Raw genomic sequence first — 20,291 nt, 5'->3', positions numbered from 1 at the left:
GTGTTCAATGCGGCATTGCTTATGATAAGCAAAACTCCAAACATTTTTCTGTTAGTTCAGAGTTATGGTGACATGTGAACAGTTTGTAAACTCCTTGTTGATTAAGGATACCAAGACTGATCCCCTGCTCTCCTATGAATAATGAGAAGGGCTAAATGGTTTACTGTGTCAAAGTTTAGAGGTAGGTCTAGGAGAATGAAAACACAGTGGGTGTTGTGTATTTTCTCATTTCTTTAGTTTTAGTGTTGCAGGAATTCCACTTACAAGGTATCTTGCAAGGAGTGCCCTTTGAAGGTAAAATTCGAGTTGATCATAGATACAGCATTATATGAGTTTTGTGAGATTAGGAAATGGCCTGTACGTTTAGGATGATATGGAATCTGAGCTTTTGTAATGCCTCAGGAAATGCCAGGGTTTATTGAGAAGTGTTGATTTATGGAAGACAAGGGTTTGCACTACAGGAATTTAGGTGGGTCCTGCTATTCGCCAGTTCAGAAAGTCCAGTGTTTGTGATAATATCCAAACTGGTGATTGTTAGTTTTAGCAGTTCGCTTTTTAGGAGCTGTCATTCTGGATGTACGGCGTTGAGAAATTTGTGAGGTATACAGTCGTAGAAGCTTTGGATTTCAGTTGTGAAGGATTTGGTTAGTTTTTTTTGCTGATCAGATGATAAGCATGGTACATACTGTCGAAATAGTTTCAGTGCCCCTTTTCTTTTTGGTGATTGTGTAGTACCTTGTGATAGTGACTAAGTTGTGTTTGGAATGCCAGTCTGCATGACATTCTTGTAAGTGCGATAACTAGTCACTTGTATGAGTGAGGTAGTTTTTTGTTACTGGTAAGAAATCGGCAAACAAATATATTGCGGCATAGTTTTGCTTACATCTCCCGTCCAGACCCATGAATTAATTTGAACAAAGTGTATCACAAAAGTAGAAAGTAGTACTTTTGTTGGTTTTGTGTAAATCCTTTTATCCTGTTTTGAGCGGTACACGTATATAGAGGTTGCTGAGCAGGGCCTAAAAGGGTTAACACTTTTCTATATCGCTGCCATTGGGATTCACAAATTATTTGTGAGTCTCGGAAATAAACAAAAAAAAAAGTTGTATAGGTGGGGTGTGTCATTGGATGAAGAAGCCTTTTCTTCTGTTCTCCCCCTCGGAATCACGGTTCCAAATTTCGAATTGCAACAGATCTGATTTGCTGTAGCAAGAGAGAAGTTTCCGCCCTTGGTGGGTTGGGCAGAGAGCCTGGATACAGGCTAGGTTCTGTGCCAAAGCTCTGCAGTGCATGGCTGGAGGTTGTGCACAGAGGGGTTGGTCGCCTGCAATGGATTGGTGGAAGGGGACGGCTGCATGCACGCACAGCCAGAGGTCGTGGGTATTGGTTTTTGACTGCCATGCGCAGGGCCTTAAGCCAGCTCTACTGCACACTGGCTGTCCGAAGGCTGTAAGAAGCAGGGATTGGAAAATAAGTATATAATTGGAAAAAAAAAGTTACTGAAATTAAATGCAGTTAAAAACCTGAGAGATGGCTCTGGCTCACCTAAACCAGCTGAAAATCATCAGTTTTGGTTCCCAAAGCAAGTAAGGAAAACGGTGTGCATTGCGAGCTATGAAATGCTTTGGAAACCATAACTAGTGAATTTCAGAAATTTTACACATTTGAGCTAGAGTCATACGGCAGCTTTTCAAACTGTTTTTTTCCCCAGTGATATATAGTAGCTGCAGACTTGTGCATCTGTGTTGAACTCTACAGCATTTTGATGTTCTGAATCTCAAGTGATCTCTATCATTGATGTGATTTTATGGCCACTGCAAGACTAAGAAATCTTCTACAGGGTAAGTATGATGCATCATAATCATGCCCATAATTCTTGAGAATTAGCTAATGGCTTTTAGATTGTTGGAGGAATCGGCTGAATGTAGGATATCATGCAATGGAATCTTCATACCAGTAATTCACCCACTTTCAGTGGGGAGCTAGTCTTTGGCACATACTTCTACTCACCAAGTAACACATACATTTTAGAATATTGCTTATCTCCATTTTCCCTGACGGGGTCCTTTGCAGTTCTAAGGCATGTGTTAATTACATAGACCTCAGTTGCATCATTTGGAGAAATATATTTTGTAATTTTTTTAAAACGTCTTTCCAGACTTACTAACCCAAAACCCTTTCATTTATCATTTGTATGATTTTTTGTTTTAGGCTGTACTTTATTTTGAGATTTACTTTCAACCTTTGAAACAGACGCTGACATCAGAGGGGATCTATTATAGCTGCTAAGTTGAAAAGTAAAGGGTTATATTTTCTTCCATTTTCTGCAGAACAAAACCTTTAACCCTTTACCTTCGAACCTTCCTTTGTGTACCACCCTGAGGCATGCATATAGGAGACCTCCTAATTTGAATGTCTGGGATGTATTGTTAAAGACCCTTAAGAATAAGGACAATGAGTTATTTCTTTAGGATGAATAGCGACCTCTCAGCAATGGAGAACAAGTATCTTAAAAATTTGGTATCTCTTCTGCAAAGTGCCCCTCTCTGCCCATTAAAGCTTGATCTGGACATCAAACCCATTAGCGACATAGCAAAGCTTCGCCCCCTGCTATTTTGGCAGAGAATGGCTACCACTCCCGAACTGGCACCTTATGCCGCAGCTTTTAATGAGTTTAGTGCCCTGGACACCACAAAAAAAATTGACTGGATCAAACACGTTAAAAGACTCCTGGACATCATTGGTCAGCCGGGACATAGTACTGGCTTCCCACCAACCATCACCAGAGACCAGATCAAATTATTATATTGGGCATGGGTTGAGCAGACAGCACAGTGCAAAAGCAACCAGGGCAGACCAACAGAAGAACTTAGAAATCTGAAAACCTGCTGCTCCCTTGAAAGTTATTTGGATATCAATAAGGTGCCAGCCGACAGGAAGCTCTATATCCAGTTCAGGCATGGTAGTTTGCCAATCACTGTTTTCACAAACTCTTGGCACACTAATAAAGCCCAGCCCAAGGGCTGCCCTTGCTGTCCCTGCCAAAACGAATCAATAGGTCATGTTTTTTTTGCATGCACAGCCTATGCGTAACCCAGGGGCAAGTGGGTCGTCCCAGTTTGTAGATAATTTGGGACCTTAGATCGCAGAGTGGCCCAGCGCATATTGAAATCCGATGCAAGATCCTTATTTGTTGGCACAATTGCGAAATTTCAGGGCCACTTCTGGGCGATCAGAAGGAGATCAATGTTAATATCCTTACCTATCCCTGAGAGCCATTGATGTGACCACTCGCTCAATTAAGAATAATTGCCACAATGGCTGCTCTTTTTAGATGTACATTCATGTTTTATCTCTTAACACCGACAAATTATAATCTTGCATTCTTGCTCTTGTGTAAACATTGAAGCTTTTTAGGTAATCGTATGAATTTGTTTACTTCATGCTTTGGAATTTTAACTCTGGATATGACGACTGTACAAATGTTATGATCGCATTTGCACTTTATAGGTCCCAGTTACTTTGTATTGAATCCTCTGGCTTGTCCACGGCACCAAGAGCCATGAATTGCACACTAATTGTTGTTTAGGTATCCTGTGTATGCTGTTGTTGTCTTGTCATTTATTGTAATTTTATTTAATTGCATCTCTTAACGTTTATTTGTATGTTGTTTCAAATCAGAAAGTATGATTTCTGTTCTGATTGTTGTATCTTTTATGGTATTTTACCAAAATAAAGATTTCTGATGAGTGAATAGGTACTATTGACGATGGCTTGGAAATATATGGGCTTCTGATGGTGCATGAACCATGTGGATGCACTGGAGTGGAATGCTGGATGGTCAGCTATTTCCCTATCGTTAATTAAATAGAACTGATATCTGCGCTAACGAGACATACTGTAAGTGTGGAGTGAGGAATAAATGGAATGAGGGAGCAAACACTAATTACAGATCTCTGAAATTGTTAAATTCGGCTGTAGTCATTGAATAAACAACCAACTCCTGTATTTAAATAATCAAGCCTTATGTTATATCATATGTAAAAACAATTAAAAAAAACAACTTTTTTGTAATAAAAATGTTATGTCTGTTTTCAGCACTATTGACACAATAGATTTTTCAGTGTCAAAGAAATTAGTGATCTTTTTATTATTTATACAATTCATAGTGAATATCGATGTTCAATTTGAAATGAGGGCTAATCTATACTAAAGAGAGTGCAGTCAATATACATAAAACTTACATTATAATGATTGTTTCACACAGAAGCATTTTCAGATCACCAGGAATGAGGCATGATTTAAATACGTGGCTTCCAATTACAAACTTGAGCGACAGCAAAACTGAAGGAACTAAAAGAAAACGTTTCTTTCAAACAGTGTGTGGAAGAAATACCAACTAAAATTAAACTCCTTGATAAAACATTCATTACGTTTACTTTAAATGGGCTGTTAAGGTACACAGTACATTAAAATAATTCCTTTTTTATTGCTTTTTTGTTAGTGGTAGTTCTAGGACCAATGAGTAGATGAATAGATCTGTGAATCTTGGACCTGTGCACCCGTCTTTAGCATCTACTTTCTTATTTTTGAAAGATATCAAAAACTGTTCAGCTAAAATCTAGTCTATCCGTTTTTGTGATTGTACTGGGAAATGTTGTCCAAAATTGTTGGTTTTCAGACTTTTTTCTTAACATTTAGAAGTGGTTGTGTTTGCACCATTTAATTTGTGAGTTACTGAAGTAGCTTAAGAAAAATGAGATAATATTCCAGAACATTTTCGTTTATAAACTGATCATCTTATTTTGTTCTCAGGTCTACAGGAGATATCATCCAGTAGTCCCGTGCTGGTGATTCATCAAAAGGTGAGTAAGTGGCAGATAAATGAAATAAAAATAAATGTGGAGTTATTGATTTATCTTTTATCTTGCAAGGTAATTTGAAACTGAGTCCTCTATTTAGCTCACCAGTGCAATTTATAAAACAAAAAGTTTTAAACCCAGAGTCAACCCCCCCAGTGTTTTTTCTGCCTCATGTTGCCTGTCTACCCTGATTTAATTGACGAGCACTTCTCCCCTGCCTTTCCCGCCCTGATGATAACAGTTGAAAAACTGAGAGCATGGAACTAATGACCACTCCAGACCACAAAACTGCTTGAAGCCGTTGTCATTATTAAGATAGAAATTACTTTGTTGGTGTAACATTTTGTTGAGGGTCATCTTCATTTAAGGTATTCTTTCATTCTTAAATCACAAGTTGCAGTCCTATCTTCATGGCAGTGCCTAGCTCATTGATCACATCTAAAGATCTGAAGCATACCCATCAAGTTTACTGTATAAGATCATGGCAATAGAAGCAAAGAAATGAGAGAATAATACTCCTAATAAAAGTAGAAAGTTACTGGAGAGGTCCTTTTCAGAATCAGTTGTGCTTTGAAGATGTGTGCTGATCCTTGACGTATGCACCACTGTGCTGCAATAGGAGCTCTACTGTTGCTGCTGCTTGATGTGAAGAGATGTTTTAAGTTGAAACTACATTTTGTCTGTTACCCAAATTAGAAGTTGCAGGGAAATCAATACTGAATTAAATACCTACATATCTTTTATTTTAAAAGTAATATCTATTTCACTTGAACAAAAGGTATCAAACTGAAAATATTCTCACTGAGTATTATACAGAGCTGAATTGTCTGAGGTTTTGAGACCTACTCTGTTACTGAACTCTGACAAGACGGAGGTCCTCATGATCGGATCCACCCCCTCCGCCTGGGACAACTCATGGTGGCCGGCCGCACTGGGAACTGCACCGACGCCCACTAACCACGCACGCAATCTGGGAGTCATCCTTGACTCCGCATTGTCAAAGACCCAGCAAGTGAACGCTGTCTCCTCCTCCTGCTTCAACACCCTCCGCATGCTCCGTAAGATCTACAGATGGATCCCCACCGGTACCAGAAGGACAGTCACCCAGGCCCTTGTCACCAGCAGACTGGACTACGGTAACGCTTTCTATGCAGGAACATCAGCCAAACTCCAGAAATGACTGCAACGCATACAGAACGCCTCTGCGCGCCTCATCCTCGACATCCCCCGCCACATCGCAGTTCACCTGAAAGACCTACACTGGCTCCCCGTCAACAAGAGGATCACCTTCAAGCGCCTCATCCACGCTCACAAAGCTCTCCACAACACCGGACAAAAGTGTACCTCAACGAACGACTCACCTTCTACACCCCGAACCGCCAGCTTTGCTCTGCTGACCTCGCCGTCGCCCGCATCCGTTGAGCGACCGCCGGCGGCAGATTGTTCTCCCACCGCGCCGCTAAAACCTGGAACACCCTCCCCATCCGCCTGTGACAGACCCTGCGCCTTGAGACCCTCACGGGTGAGTTGTGCGCTCTACAAATGTATTGATTGATTGAATCACATAAATAATCCTCCACTCTCATGGCCAGTTTCATCTTAGATTCTCTCTCCTCTCACTCTTTTCACTCTTTTCACTCTTTTCACTCTTTTCACTCTTTTCACTCTTTTCACTCTTTTCACTCTTTTCACTCTTTTCACTCTTTTCACTCTTTTCACTCTTTTCACTCTTTTCACTCTTTTCACTCTTTTCACTCTTTTCACTCTTTTCACTCTTTTCACTCTTTTCACTCTTTTCACTCTTTTCACTCTTTTCACTCTTTTCACTCTTTTCACTCTTTTCACTCTTTTCACTCTTTTCACTCTTTTCACTCTTTTCACTCTTTTCACTCTTTTCACTCTTTTCTCAAAAAAACTATATTAACTTACATGTGACTGACTAAGAGAAAGGCACCTGCACACTGAGAGTATGCCTAGCAGTACCAAGTCCTGTATATTGTCTGACAAATCGAATCTGAGTCCATTTAAAACTGCTTATATGCACAAATAAAGCATTGGGCCCAAAAGCCAATCATCAGACACCAGCCCAAAAACCTAAAGACAGTAGTTGATAAACACAGCACATTTCACCTTAAAGAATTTGCGTTGATTTTAAGAGCGCCTCTGGTAGCTAGTTACATTTGTTTTGAAGGACAGTATGAGCTATGCTGTTCCATGGTCTCTGCTATGCTGAGCAGATGTCAGGCCCTGTGTCCTTTTAGGTCTCCTTTTGTCATTTTAGGTGTGCCTTGACCATACAGCTGTGTGAAGACCTATTGTTAGGCGTTCCTTAAAACATACTTGGAGTGAGTCGGCTATGGCTCTGCTCAGAGAGTTATTTATATGACCTCATGCTATTGTCTGGTATATAACTCCAGGTTCTAAGGAGTGTGGCTTTGGAGTGATGGACTGTTTCGCATCTCAGAAGTACACTGAGTCGTAGCATATTTATTATTTTGTCATAGATGTGTTGTATGCAGAAAACACTAAATATTTTGTCACAATTTACTCTGCAGCCTGCATTAAAAAATGTTTACGGATTGAAAATGTAAGTGATATTTGTTGGCTGTGCCTGTTCTTTTTGCCGTTTTGAAGTTTGTTCCACATATGCTCCTCTGTCCTGCAGGCTTCACCGTGCACAGCACTTGGCTCTGGTGGCAAAGATGCAGTTCTTGTCACTAGCTGTAAAGGAAAGGTTGGCTGCTGTCAAAGGGAGAAAAATCTGCAGTGAATTTGTTTGTGGATATGACAAGCTCTTTACTGCAGAAACCTTATCGATTCAATATAGGTGAAAGTGAGAGCCGAGGATTTGTAAAAAGAGATGAAAGGGTTAATATATTATTTTGAACATTACACATTTATATGTTCAATTCAACCTGATCATGCTACAGTGTGCTGAATGCAGTGCATCTGCTTAGTGTTCCAATTTGAGTGAAATGAGAAGAAAAATTTGTGTTGGTTTCCTTCAGTGGTCACACAGCAGCCAATCCATCCGTTTCAACTCGACTCATGAGCTTTTGTTTGGAAGTTTGATTATATGTCAAGTATATTATTTAGTCATTTAGAAAATTCTGGGCTGTTAGGCAAAATGTTTCTCTATTCATTTTGATATCTTTTTAAAGAACTTTTGTTAAGCACACGCTACTAGCTCCATAGCGACAGTCTAACCAATGTTGCAATTAAAACTGACAGATAATCATTTTAAGCTCAGAATCAACATGAATGCCTGATTTTGTTTCAGAAGTGGGATAAAAAGGAACAAGTCCTCTCAAGATGTCGGAAAAAGTCAGTGCTGATGAGAAGACAGAAATGGCTAACGGTAAGAAGTTTTGGTAGTGTTGCTATCAGAGTTAATATAATGTAGCTTGTTCTCGTAATAGACCGTTGTTCACGCGTTTTGTCAGTCACTGAAAGCACGCTAGTTAAGACATACTTCACATTCTGCCAAGGCCATCTACTCGTGGTGGCTTTGATGGTGCAAGGGGTACGTGGTAATGGCGATTGGTTTTGCACAAATGCATCAGTGTCCCATGACTGCAAAAGCTATTGTTGATCGATCTTCTTTGGCATATTTTTTGATGAATATGGCCTAATAGAACAACGGGATATAGTTTCAAAAATTGTCAATGACTACTTTTGCCTATGAAGACCGTCAGCAGGTTTGTCACGATGTTCAAACATAGCTTTCAGCTCAGTCAAGTTGTGTTCTCAGCATGTGTAAAAACATATCCTGCAATTGCCATCAGCATTGCTGTGCAGAGGAGACCTTTCCCTCATGCTTCTTACAGGTATTTCAAAGACACATGCCTTGATTGTGAGTTTGGTTGATTGAACCTGTTTGTTTCTGTAGTTTTGGAGGGGGCAGGGCAGTACAAACATTGCTTCTGCTGTTTGTGTACTCTTGCACCAGTCTCAAAGGGTCCGATATTCCTTCAGATTGGTCTAGGGGATGAACCTTTTGGTGGAGTCAAGCATCTCTCGGGATTGGGAACTTACTTCAGTGGTGGAACAGCCAGTTCTCACTTAAATAGGCAAGTGAGAAGGTGGGAGTGCGGGAGTCCTGCCTCCGTATTCTAGTATGCAGACAATTTTACAAATAGATTTAGTTTAATATTCTTCCCATGTAACTGGCTCTTTTAACTGGGAAAGTATTAGTGGACATGTTCGGAGGAAGGTAGGCATGGTGGAATTGGCCATTATTGGATCCAGTTTTTGTTTTGATGTAGCTGCTTTCCTTCACAAAGTGCTCTATGTATTCCAAACATTTAGACCATTGGCAGCGTTAATTTGAAATTGCAGGTGGCGTTTTTGATTATTTTATCAAAGTGTCTCATGTATACACTGAGGAACAGGGACAAGAGTACATTTGCACTGGTTGAATCTCTAGGGGGAGATCCATTATTTACATGGGGTTTGTGGCCACCAATAAATTAATAAACCCATGGTCTCTGCATAATATAGGCTGGCACAGAGGCAAAGTAGCTGTTGGGTGGCGCACAGTCATTGTGCCCATTGGAATAGAGGGTTTGGTAGTAGTTTAGAAGCCAGACATGCCACTACAGAATGGAGAAGTCACTCACTGTACCGGACTGCAGGGAATCCCCTTCTCCCAACCACCTTTCAAATGCATTCCAGTTGCAGCCTGCACAGTAAAAGGCAGGCCAATGGCTTCAAACTGCTGGCCTGTCTTTTACTAATGAGCGGTTTCCATTGCAGGTGCAGATTCTGGCCTTCACTGGGAATAGTGTATGTTTTGTGATACCTTTTAGCCTCCCATTCTGCATGCTGGCTGAACTATGCGCGGTGATACAGAATGGGACAGTTCCATATACAACCCATAGATTTCTTATATAGCAGTCCAGTTTGATGGTTGAAAATTTAAATTGTCATTGTGGCTCCTTCAGGGTTATCTTTACTTGTGGTATTGTATTTTTTGTAGTGTGGCATTACTGACTAAGACTCCTATAACGTCTGCATGTTGTCAAATGCTGCTTTTGTCTGGAAGAAGAAACTGCACTCCTTCCCCTTACCAGTGCTTTGAAGATCATTGTTTTTGATATCCAGTCAGAGAAACTGTATTTAGGGACAGTTGTTGGCCTACCTCTTGCAGGTGTTTAATGTTAATGTAGTGTTAAGGAGTTGAAAGTGAAGGGTGTGCTGCTAATCAAACATACCTGAACAATATCCTCCAAAACATGCCTCGAAAGCTGTTTGACCAAAATGGAAACTGTAAAGCTCTGTTCACAGTAACTAGTAATTTGTTGCACATGGCTGCTGGAATGTGGTCTGACAGAACTCTCTCTCACTCACCCAGTAGCACGACTATGATCCTATGCTTAAGATGATTTAATAGATGTTGTAGTAGGTTATCTGTTACATCATTCATGAAGAAACATATATGCCATTAGGTTTTCTCTGTATGCTGTTGGTAGTGAAATTACTCGCATTCTGGATTTTTTAAAATTTCAATCAAATTTGAGTGCTTGAATGTTAATGAAAATGTTACAATTTAAAAAAAACTTTGAGAAAATATTAGTATTGTACTTCTGGGCTAATTTGCTTTCCTGTTTGTATACCACAGGAAGCTGCTCTAGCAGTCCAGAAGATATGTCTGGTGCAGATGAAGGGAAAGAAACCTCTTCAGGAATTGAGGTCGAAGCTTCTGACCTTAGTCTGAGTCTCACAGGTGAAGACTCTGCTCCAAATCGCACCAGTGCAGAGAGGCATGACACTGACACAGAGAGTTCTGCGGAAGAGAAGGACTCCGACAGCATGGATGACACAGGCCACTACTCTATCAATGATGAGAACCGGGGCGATGATGCTTCACACTCAGATGATGACGAAGAGGATGTTGAAGAGTGCACCAGGAGACGAGGTCAGCGTAAACGTGCAAACCGTGATCAAGACTCATCAGATGATGAACGAGCCCTCGAGAGCTGGGTAGCCTCAGAGACTACTGCTTTGCCTCGACCTCGTTGGCGGGCAGTACGTGCTTTGAGGGAGAGGGAAATGGGCACTAACCCTAGTTTTGTGTACGAAGCCTGTGGTGCCAGAGGCTTTGTTCAACGTTTTCGACTCCAGCATGGCTTGGAGGGACATGTCGGCTGTGTCAACACTTTGCACTTTAACCAGCGCGGCACTTGGCTGGCAAGTGGGAGCGATGACCTCAAGGTTGTTGTATGGGACTGGATCAGGAAACACAAGGTCCTTGAGTTTGAAAGTGGACACAAGAGCAATGTCTTCCAGGTAGGAGATGAAGGCTGATTTAAGTTCATTGAGGAAAAGTTGCTGTATAAATGGCCATTTATATTTAGGTCTGGTAAATTTAAATTGAGAGATACTAATCCCTTCTAGTTTTACATTTGCCAGAAGTTTACTACCTCTTGTATTCTACTTTGGCAGGCCCAATATGTGGAATAAAAATATAAGAGTATTTGTAAATATTTTCCAGTAAATACAGACTGTTACTAATCTTCATTTATCCCTGTTCGTTCTATTACCATTTTGTTGGGTTGCGACTTGTGAAATAACTGTGATATTGTCGTACTCCATGGCATGTTTTCCTCTTGATTAGTTATCTATTCTTTAAGATGATAGAAGTCAATGAATTTCAATTGCCACCTATTGTTGTCCTAGTGATCCTCTGTGAAAGAGCGTTCAGTTATTGGTCGGACAGTGGTGACTTATGTCAAGAATGTCTGACCTTGCTAAAGGTGGTGGGTGTTAGACTGGATATCTCATTTGCACTGGGACATTTGTGATGGTGATGTGGGATTGGTGGTAGAATAGTCATGGGGACCATTTTATAAGTACGGGAAGGGTGGGTGTGTGAGTTCCAGACAAATAACACAAAAATGGCACTGTACTAGGTCTGACAATTAGCTATGTGTTGAAGGTAAAATTGATGAGGTAATTCTAACATTCTTAGATTGAAAAGGACCGTAGTAGAGTCCCTTGAATTATGGCAAGAGATTTTAGGTTCAGGAATTAAATATCCTGAAATTTGAGTGGAGTATCGAATGTGAAGGAAGGGCTGAGGTTTAAGATTCAAGAACGAGTGGGGTAGTCTAAATTTGGAACTTTGAGTGCTTTGTAACATACAGGGGTAAATGTGTAGGTAGTGGAACAAGGTACTGGACATGCAATGAGGGGGTTGTAAATGAGTGGCAGGAGAGGAGTTTGAACATCCTTGAGGTAAAGGATAAGCTGAAAATTAAAGTTTTAAATATGGTGCTGTGATTGAAGCCCTAAGGACTAATCTCATTTGCAGTGGGTAAGTAAAAGTTTATTTTGGAAAATTAATTCCTTAAAACTTTCACACAATAAAACCAAGATTTAAATTCAATATTACAAAATCGTTAAGACCAATTGAGATCACTTAAGACCTAACATAGCATAACTCTCTTTACAAAAACAATACAATCACAGGATGGCCTCCTTAAAGAAAAATAAAAAGTGTAGCAGGTCCAGTAACCCCACCTAAAAAACAGAGCTGGACATGCACAAAGGAGGCAATCTATATAAGCAGCCCATTTTGGCCTGAGCTAGAGTTTAAGACGTTTAGCTTTCCTTATTAATCCGGCCATAAATAAAAACGCGCTTAGAGCAAAGACAATGTAAATAGTTGTGCTGCCCTACAAGAGTGTGCCTCTTGATATCTCTGAAAGCCATAATACAAACCGAGTTGGCGGATCCATTTCCCTCTAGGCTTTGTGTATGCTGGACAGTAAAATAATACATGCTGTATGGATTCATTTGCAGCTAGCAAGCACATAATCTCATTTGTCCTGGCCGCGCACCATAAATAAAGTCCGAGACCACCAGAGGTTTTAAATTATATTGGAATATAATCCAATCAGCCCACGGGTGTCACCCCATACAATTTAGGACTTCTTGGGGGGTTAAGAGATATATACAAAAATAAATTTACAAACAGTTGTATCCTGATTTTGTAGGTGTTTAGTGCCCAATATAAGTACACCCAGCCGCTCCTAAATGTGACAAAGAAAATTCACTTTTTCTTTCTCAAGAACCTTTATGTTGTGAAGGAGTACTGGCTTAACTGACCGTGTCAGGGCATGATGGGACAATGGTTGGAGCGCTTTCTTTTGAAGAGCAGTGGCAGTTTTCCAGCCTTCCCAGGCAACAGCCTATTTGGCTACATTGCCCTTCTTGTCTCTCATCTTTCCTTTGAAAAAGGTTTGTAAAACTGTGATATAGTGACTTATATTTAAATAGTGACTTTCTTTGTGTTTAAAGTTGACTTTTAATCAAAATTATTGTTAATTGGCTAGAATAGCGGTCAGTAGATTGTCAAAAGCTTCAATTTTTGTTTTTAAAGCCTGGCTTTTCAAAAAAGGATATATATTGTGTGTGTGTGTCTATCTACACTGAAAAAAACCAAAGGTTACAGGGACATTATACCCAAACAAAACCACAGGAATTCAGCAGATCTAGTTCTAGTTATACTGATGTAAAGAAATCATAACTTGTGGCCTTAAGTTAGTTTCTTCAGATGAGTGCAACTGAAAGTATAACTATAATTGCTGAATTTTTATATTTCTATATCTAATTTGATGGATCTGGTGGCTTAGTGGACTAATGCGTCCACTGTAGAGGCTGTGTTCTACCTCGTGGTCACAGGTTCAAATCCCAGTGGGTCCACTCAGCCTTTCATCCTCCTAGGGTTGATAAAATGAGTACCACTGAGTTGAGTAAAAAAAAAAAAAAAAGTTTTTCAGTGCAAAGATACCCTTCTGGGTGAACGTTCACTTTACAAATACACGTTATGTTGTGTGGGTAAAACGGCAACCTAACTAGAGCGTCCCTGAAACCTTTGTTTTTTTCCCAGTGTATTTCTATGGGTTTTTTTTTTAACGTAAAGTAATATATAATTACCGTACGTTAATACAACCACCGCCACGCACAGCCTTCAGCTGTGGGCAGCGGGGGTTAGCCACAGGGCCTGGCCTGCAGTCGAACCCTGCAGCCAACAACCCCTCATGCACCCAACTCCACACTGCAAAGCGGGGGAATGGTGTGTGAGCGGGTTTTTCTTTCTTCCCATTGGCCTGACGATTCATCGCAGATTTACACTGGGAGTTGCGCAGTGCACCACGGTGGATCCGCGGACCCTCACTTAAAAAAAAAATTGTGCAATTCTCTGCTCATGAGGAGTCCTATATTTTTTATAGATATAGATATATAGCTATGTCTTCATATTTTTCCTCGGTTTGCAGTGTGTTGGCGTGCACCAGAACGCTAACTGTGCTTGGCAAATGGCTTAGAACCGCCTCCATGCCTAAATGTCCGCTCTCCCTTAACCAGTAATGAAAGGCTGACACTCTGGTTCGTTCAAAGGCAAAAAAATTGATTTGTGAATTGCTGTGGAGTACACCATAAATGCATTTCGGCTTTCAAAAAGCCTATGTCACACCATTGTGTGAGACGCTTAAATCACCATGTAACTAGTGTTAGTACATAAACAAAATACTATACATCTCAGTGCCCCGCAAAATTTCATAAATCTAAATCTTATGTGCACAGCCAAGTTATGCATAATGTCTACACCATCAATGTTCTCATTGATATAATTAATTGTGAATGCAGGCACATTAATCAAGCCTAAAATACATATTTTCTTAATCAGTGTTCAATCATTGTATAAGACCGTAATTGGTTCACACATGATAATCCTACATCTCAATAAATTTCATATAGGTGTACCTGACTTCACTTCTCTACAAGTTTAATTCCGCCCCAATGGGCTATTCATCCAGTTCATCAGTGCACTAAATGTTAACAAACATCGTAGGGCTTAATAGGTCAATTGCACTCAAGAGAATCTTCCACTCTGCCAGGCATGGATAATTCTTCTAAAATATGAAAATACATTACCATTGATATACAACAAGATAAAAAAAAGAGTATGTACAATTTCATAATGACATCTTACAAAGAAAACAGAATTCATAAATGTCTAAATCAGCTCTCGCATTGCCAGAGAAGGGCAACTATCCAATATTCTCACAGCTGGACATGCAATTCCTCGTCAACAGTCAGTACCCCAGGTTCCTTAGTGTTCAAATCTAAAATATACCTTGATTCCAACCTTCTCAAGTCCTTTCCCCTGTCTCCTCCTCTTATGTTTATTAGGATTGAATCAATGACAAAGTACTTTATTATGGTCTCATCACCATTGTGGCCTTTTAGGATATGTTTTGTTACCAGATAACTCATGTCTGTATTTTTGATAGCTCTAAGATGTTGGAGAATCCTCTAATGGATCTGGAGTACATTACTCCCTATGTCTATCCTCTGGCAAGGACATTGCAAAACCTACACTGCAAAATTACTCTTGCAGTTAAAACTCTCCTCAATCTTATCTGTCTGCCTGGCGAAATAGATATGTGGTCCGTTTTCATGCCTGCTTACAGGCCTTACACTTGTTGCATCTTGTAAAGCCGTTCTTCGGTTTCAGCCGAGTGTCTTTTACTATCCTTGACCTCACTCCTTACTAGATAGCCCCTTATGGAACGTGTCCTTCTGAAAGGGAAACAGGGTATTTTTTTTAACCTGAGACCCTATCACAGAATCTCTCCTTGTTAGGTGCCAATGTTTTTTTTCTGTGATCCTTTTGCAGCCTTATGTTGTCTACTGTAGGTTGTGATAAATCTACAAGTATCTGATTTTTGATTCACTTTAGATTTGTCTGCTTTGAAAAGTATGGTATCTCTGTCTTGCTTATGTGCTCTCTCATTGCTAGATCTAACGTCTTCTGTGTGTAGCCTTTATCCAGTAGTAGTCTATTTGTCATGTCGTGTTCCACCCTAGTATATTCTTGTTTGTGTGCTACATATTCTCTTTGCTCTTATTTATTCCCCTTATGGAATGCTGGCTTTCAATGGAATGGAATGGGATGGAAACGTATTGCATGCAGGATAGTATTTCCCACTGTGAGTTTTCTCACTAATGTTATCATCAATGTCTGGTTCTCCACCTTCAGCTTCCCATCTGGGAGCTCAATTTCTTTTGCACTTAAGTTAGTAGTGAATTTAAAATTGCAGTCATTTTGATTGATGTCACTTACACAATTCATAGCTTCCTCAACGGTCCCCTACCATGTAATTAAAAGCGTATCTATGAAGTACACCCACATAATAATGTGCACTGCCGACCTCATTATATCCGTACCATTAATCACCTGCTCCTCCCACCAGCCCATATGCAACTTTTTGCATAGCTGGGGACAAAGCAGAGGCCCCTCGCTGTCTCACCCCCCCCCCACCAATTATTTAGTACAACTTCTCATTAAACAGAAATGTTTTATTATTCAACCAGCACTCAGTCATAGCCATTATTATCTTAGTGTGTTTGAAATATTTCAATGGCATAGCCAGTTAAAAAAAAAATGCCCCACTGCTCTTAAGCTGTCTTCATGTTTAATACTTGTGTACAAGGAGGACACCTCTGGTGTTATCAGTAATATATCCTCTCAAGTAACATCAAAAATACGCCTTCGAAAATCTGAAGAATCCTTAATATAAGGTGGTAGGCTAAATACAACAAGCATTGGCATAGCCAATAGGTCTCGCCTTTGGGACCTAATAAGTGTTTAGCCATAATGTTCCTGTAACCTTTGATTTCTTTTTCAGTGAATTTCTAAGGTTTTTTTTAAATTCTATTTCCTAGTTATAAAATTCTTATAACCTTTGGTTTTTTTCAGTATATTTCTTCATTTTTTTAAATTTTATTTCCTAACTGTATCCTGTCACCTTTGAGAGTGGGTGAGTGGCTGTATGGGTCTGTGAGTGTGTGTGTGCGAGAGTGTTTTGGTGTGTTAGTGAGTGTGTGAGTGGTTGTAAGGGTTAGTGAGTGGGTGTGAGTAGCTTAGTGGGTGTGCGAGTCTATGAGTGGGCCTTAGTATCTGAATGGTTCTGTGAGTGGGTGCATAAGTGAATAGGTCTGTCAATGGGTATGCAAATGTCTGTGGGTCTGTGTGTGACTGCATCAGTGTCTTAAGTAGGTCTGTGAGTGGGTGCATTAGTGTCTGAGTGGGTCTGTGAGTGTGTGCGTAAATGTCTGAGTGGCTCTGCCAGTGGGTGTGTGAGTGGGTCTTTGAGTGGGTGTATAAGTCTAGTTGGATCTGTAAGTGTGTGAGTGTCTGAATGGGTATGTGAGTGGATGTGTGAGTCAGAGGGTGTGAGTGGGTCTGTGAGTCTGTGTCAGTGTCTGAGTAGGTCTATGAGTGGGGGCATGAATGTCTGAGTTGTTGCATGAGTCTGAGTGGACCTATGAGTGTGTGCGTCTGTGTGGGTCTGTGAGTGGGTGCGAGTTTCTGAGTGGATCTATGAGTGGGAATATGAGTGTCTGGGTATGTGAGTAGATGTCTGGGTGAGTGATTGAGTGGGATTGTAAATGGGTGCATGAGTGACTGGGGTGGGTCTGTAAGTGGTTGCATTGATCTCTGAGGGTGTGCGTGTCTGAGTGGGTCTGTCAGTAGGTATGAGAGTGTCTAGGTTTGTGAGTGGGTGTGTCAGGGTCTGAGTATGTGCTTAAATGTCTGAGCGGCTCTTGTCAGTGTGTGTGTGTGTGTGAGTGAAAGAGTGGGTGCCTGAGTCTGTGAGTGGATCTATGAGTGTCAGGTTATGTGAGTGGCTGTGTGAATGGGTGCATTTATGTCTCAGTTGGTCTGTGAGTGGGTGCGTGAGTGTCTGAATAGGTCTGTCAGTTGTGGTATGTGAATGTCTTAAGTTCTATTAGTGGGTGTGTCAGTGTGAATCTGTGAGTGGGTGCGATTGTCTGAGTAGGTATGTGAGTGTGTGCATAAATGTCTGGGTGTGTTAGTGGGTCTATAAGTGTCTGAATGGGTATGAGTTGCTGTGTGAGTTTGAGTGGGTTTGCAAATGGGTGAGTGAGTGACTGAGGGGGTCTTTAAGTAGGTGCATGAGTCTCTGAAAGGGTCTGTGAGTGAGTACAACCGTCTGAGTAGGACATTGAGTGGATGCATCCGTGTCTGAGTGATTCTGTGAGTGCATTACTGACAGTGAGTGTATGAATATATGTATATTTTTAGAAAAAATGTGCAAATCAGTTGTGAAGTTACACGGGGGCGCACTGAGGCTCACTACAGATTCGCGAATATTCGCACATGGAAAAAAAATAGTTTTGGGGCATTTTTGCTCACATAAAGAATCCCTCAGAGATCCCTGTATTCCACCTATGGGATCGGGGTACCTCTACCCTGATCCCTTCTACACCTTTCAACATTTATTTTGAGCACCCCGGGACCGTGTCCTGTTATATAAAATGATGGCGACCGCAGCTTTCTACTCCGGTGGCGGGCAGCTAATTAATATATTTTTTATATATATATATATATATAATTTCTATCCCTTGTTTATATGAGCCAAAATTGGAAGCCTTCCATTGTTGCTAAGATGGACTCTTCCAGAATCCCTCTGGCAGGTCACTCCAATCTCCTTCACTCGAAGCTAACATTTAAGAGCTTCTGCTTGCCGTTCAGGTATGCTTTGAACAGTTCAGATGTATTTTAGTTCTTTCTCTGACAGTCCGATGCAAAAGCCAGTGTCTACTTTAGAGTACCAGATCCTTGAAGTCCACTTTGGATTATAGTTACTTTTGTTTGGTGGAATGACCTGATGATCCTTTTAAGTATCATGCACCCCAGTTCGGTATATCTTCATCCTTCCAATGTGTGATACGCCTCTGATCTAAGCTTATTGAGAAGTCTTTAATTCCACAGAAGGGGTAAAGGGACAGGTATAAGTTGTCATCCATGTATTAATTGTAGAGTGTCCCAGACCTCCAATGCCACTTTTATCGGGGAGTCATTTAACTAGTTGCATATTATCTTTGTTGCCTATTAAGCCAAAGAACTTTCCAAAGAGACCTCTGTGCACACTTGTGATCAATGAAGGACCATTCTGTGTAAGTCTTAGCAGAAATCTATTTTAAAACATACCATATGTGTGCAGTATGGCAGCCGTTTGTAAAGTTGTGGATGCACAAGCAAGTTAGACATGTCTGAATGGGATTCTAGCCTTGTTTCCTTCCCAAACAAACTTGCATTGTGTCAAGTAGACTCTAGCAATGGATTTATGAGTGGCAGAATTGCAACATTTAAGGAAGCATTGTCATTTTAATGGATGCAGTGTGGCCCACACTTGGAAAATCCAAGGTTTTCCAATTGTGCGAGTCCATTTACATTATATGCAGTAGAGTCTTTTGTTTTTTTGTCTTTCCAGGCTTTAGTATTGGCTGCATCAGAGATGAGAAAAATCCTGAAGTATTCAAACGCATTGTTTCTCTATCCCAATTATTATAAGTTCTGCTCCAGGTCTCTCGATTTTTGAAGACCATAGTCTGATTCAAGACTTCTAATTTTGTCTTGTTGACTTTAGAGTGTGCTACTCTCTGTTAAGAGTGTTTCTCTCTCATAAGCTTACGCACCTAACTCTCCAGGATTGACATCAAAAGTCATCCACATACATAGTGAGTGTGAAAACCATGTGGATTTGTTGCCACATGCTTACTGTGCTAATAGCACCAGGGAAAGGGTAGAGAACATAGTGAAACGGGTATCTTTGCCTAGTACCTTGCTTGAAATGATCTTCATTGGGCAGTGAGCCCCTGACCCTTATCCTGGCAGTTGGGATCTCTTAGCTCCTCATCACCTAGTGGATAAATGGCTCACCCAGCCCAGATTCATGAAATGTGCTTGCTAGAATTGTTAAATCCACCCAGTCAAGTGCACATTCTACAGAAGGTATCAAGTTGAGGACTTTCAATGTGATTTTTCCATTCTGCTGATGCCAAATAAAGCTGACTGAATCGGTGTGGAAAAAACCTAGCACAACCATGTCATGTCAGTTATCTAACCTTTTCGAGAACCGCAGAATGCAACTTAACACCATTAGCTGAGGCACATGTGAGACATATATCGGACCCTTTGCCTGGGTTTTATGCCCTGGAATATTATGGCGTTGGAATGATGCAAGAAAAGGCACATAGAATAATAGCCTACTTGAATAGACCTCAAATAATAGTTGAAAGTCTGCAATAAATACACTTGATCCCTACAACAGAAGTCGGGTTTCTAGATGCTTGGGCACACACAGCTATTCCTCCTTGCACATTGTATACTCCAGAAGAGGAGTCATACTAGTTAGCAGGGGTCAATCATTCAGATATATACACATTGCTCTACCCTTAAGGTGGGTATTTAATATTATGAGGCCTACGGGGGACACCCGTGAACACATAAATGCCAGATATAGATAGCCTAAAATACCAGCCCACAATCAATATTGGAGAGTGGCGATTTTAACCTAGTTATTATACCTTCTTTGGATAGGTCCACCAATA

The 20,291-nt window shown here is 40.6% G+C and overlaps 1 protein-coding gene across 5 annotated transcripts in view; it reads left to right on the top strand.

Moving 5' to 3' along the window:
• Window positions 1-20,291, top strand: part of DCAF8 (DDB1 and CUL4 associated factor 8) — a 222,534-nt gene that overhangs the window by 10,471 nt on the left and 191,772 nt on the right. For 4 of the 5 annotated variants that reach the window (XM_085638707.1, XM_085638708.1, XM_085638709.1 and 1 more), the window contains 3 exons: window positions 4,816-4,865; window positions 8,143-8,220; window positions 10,483-11,150. In XM_085638707.1, the coding sequence (XP_085494833.1) occupies window positions 8,175-8,220; window positions 10,483-11,150 (714 nt within the window). In that variant the 5' untranslated portion in view covers window positions 4,816-4,865; window positions 8,143-8,174. Of the gene's footprint in view, window positions 1-4,815; window positions 4,870-8,142; window positions 8,221-10,482; window positions 11,151-20,291 lie in introns of all 5 variants that reach the window. The other variant, XM_085638710.1, reaches the window with a different exon arrangement.

The sequence above is a fragment of the Triturus cristatus genome, chromosome 12, assembly GCF_964204655.1.
Source record: "Triturus cristatus chromosome 12, aTriCri1.1, whole genome shotgun sequence".
Classification (NCBI taxonomy): domain Eukaryota; kingdom Metazoa; phylum Chordata; class Amphibia; order Caudata; family Salamandridae; genus Triturus; species Triturus cristatus.
The sequence above is the reverse complement of the archived record's forward strand: the minus strand, read 5'-3'. Positions and strand labels throughout refer to the sequence as shown.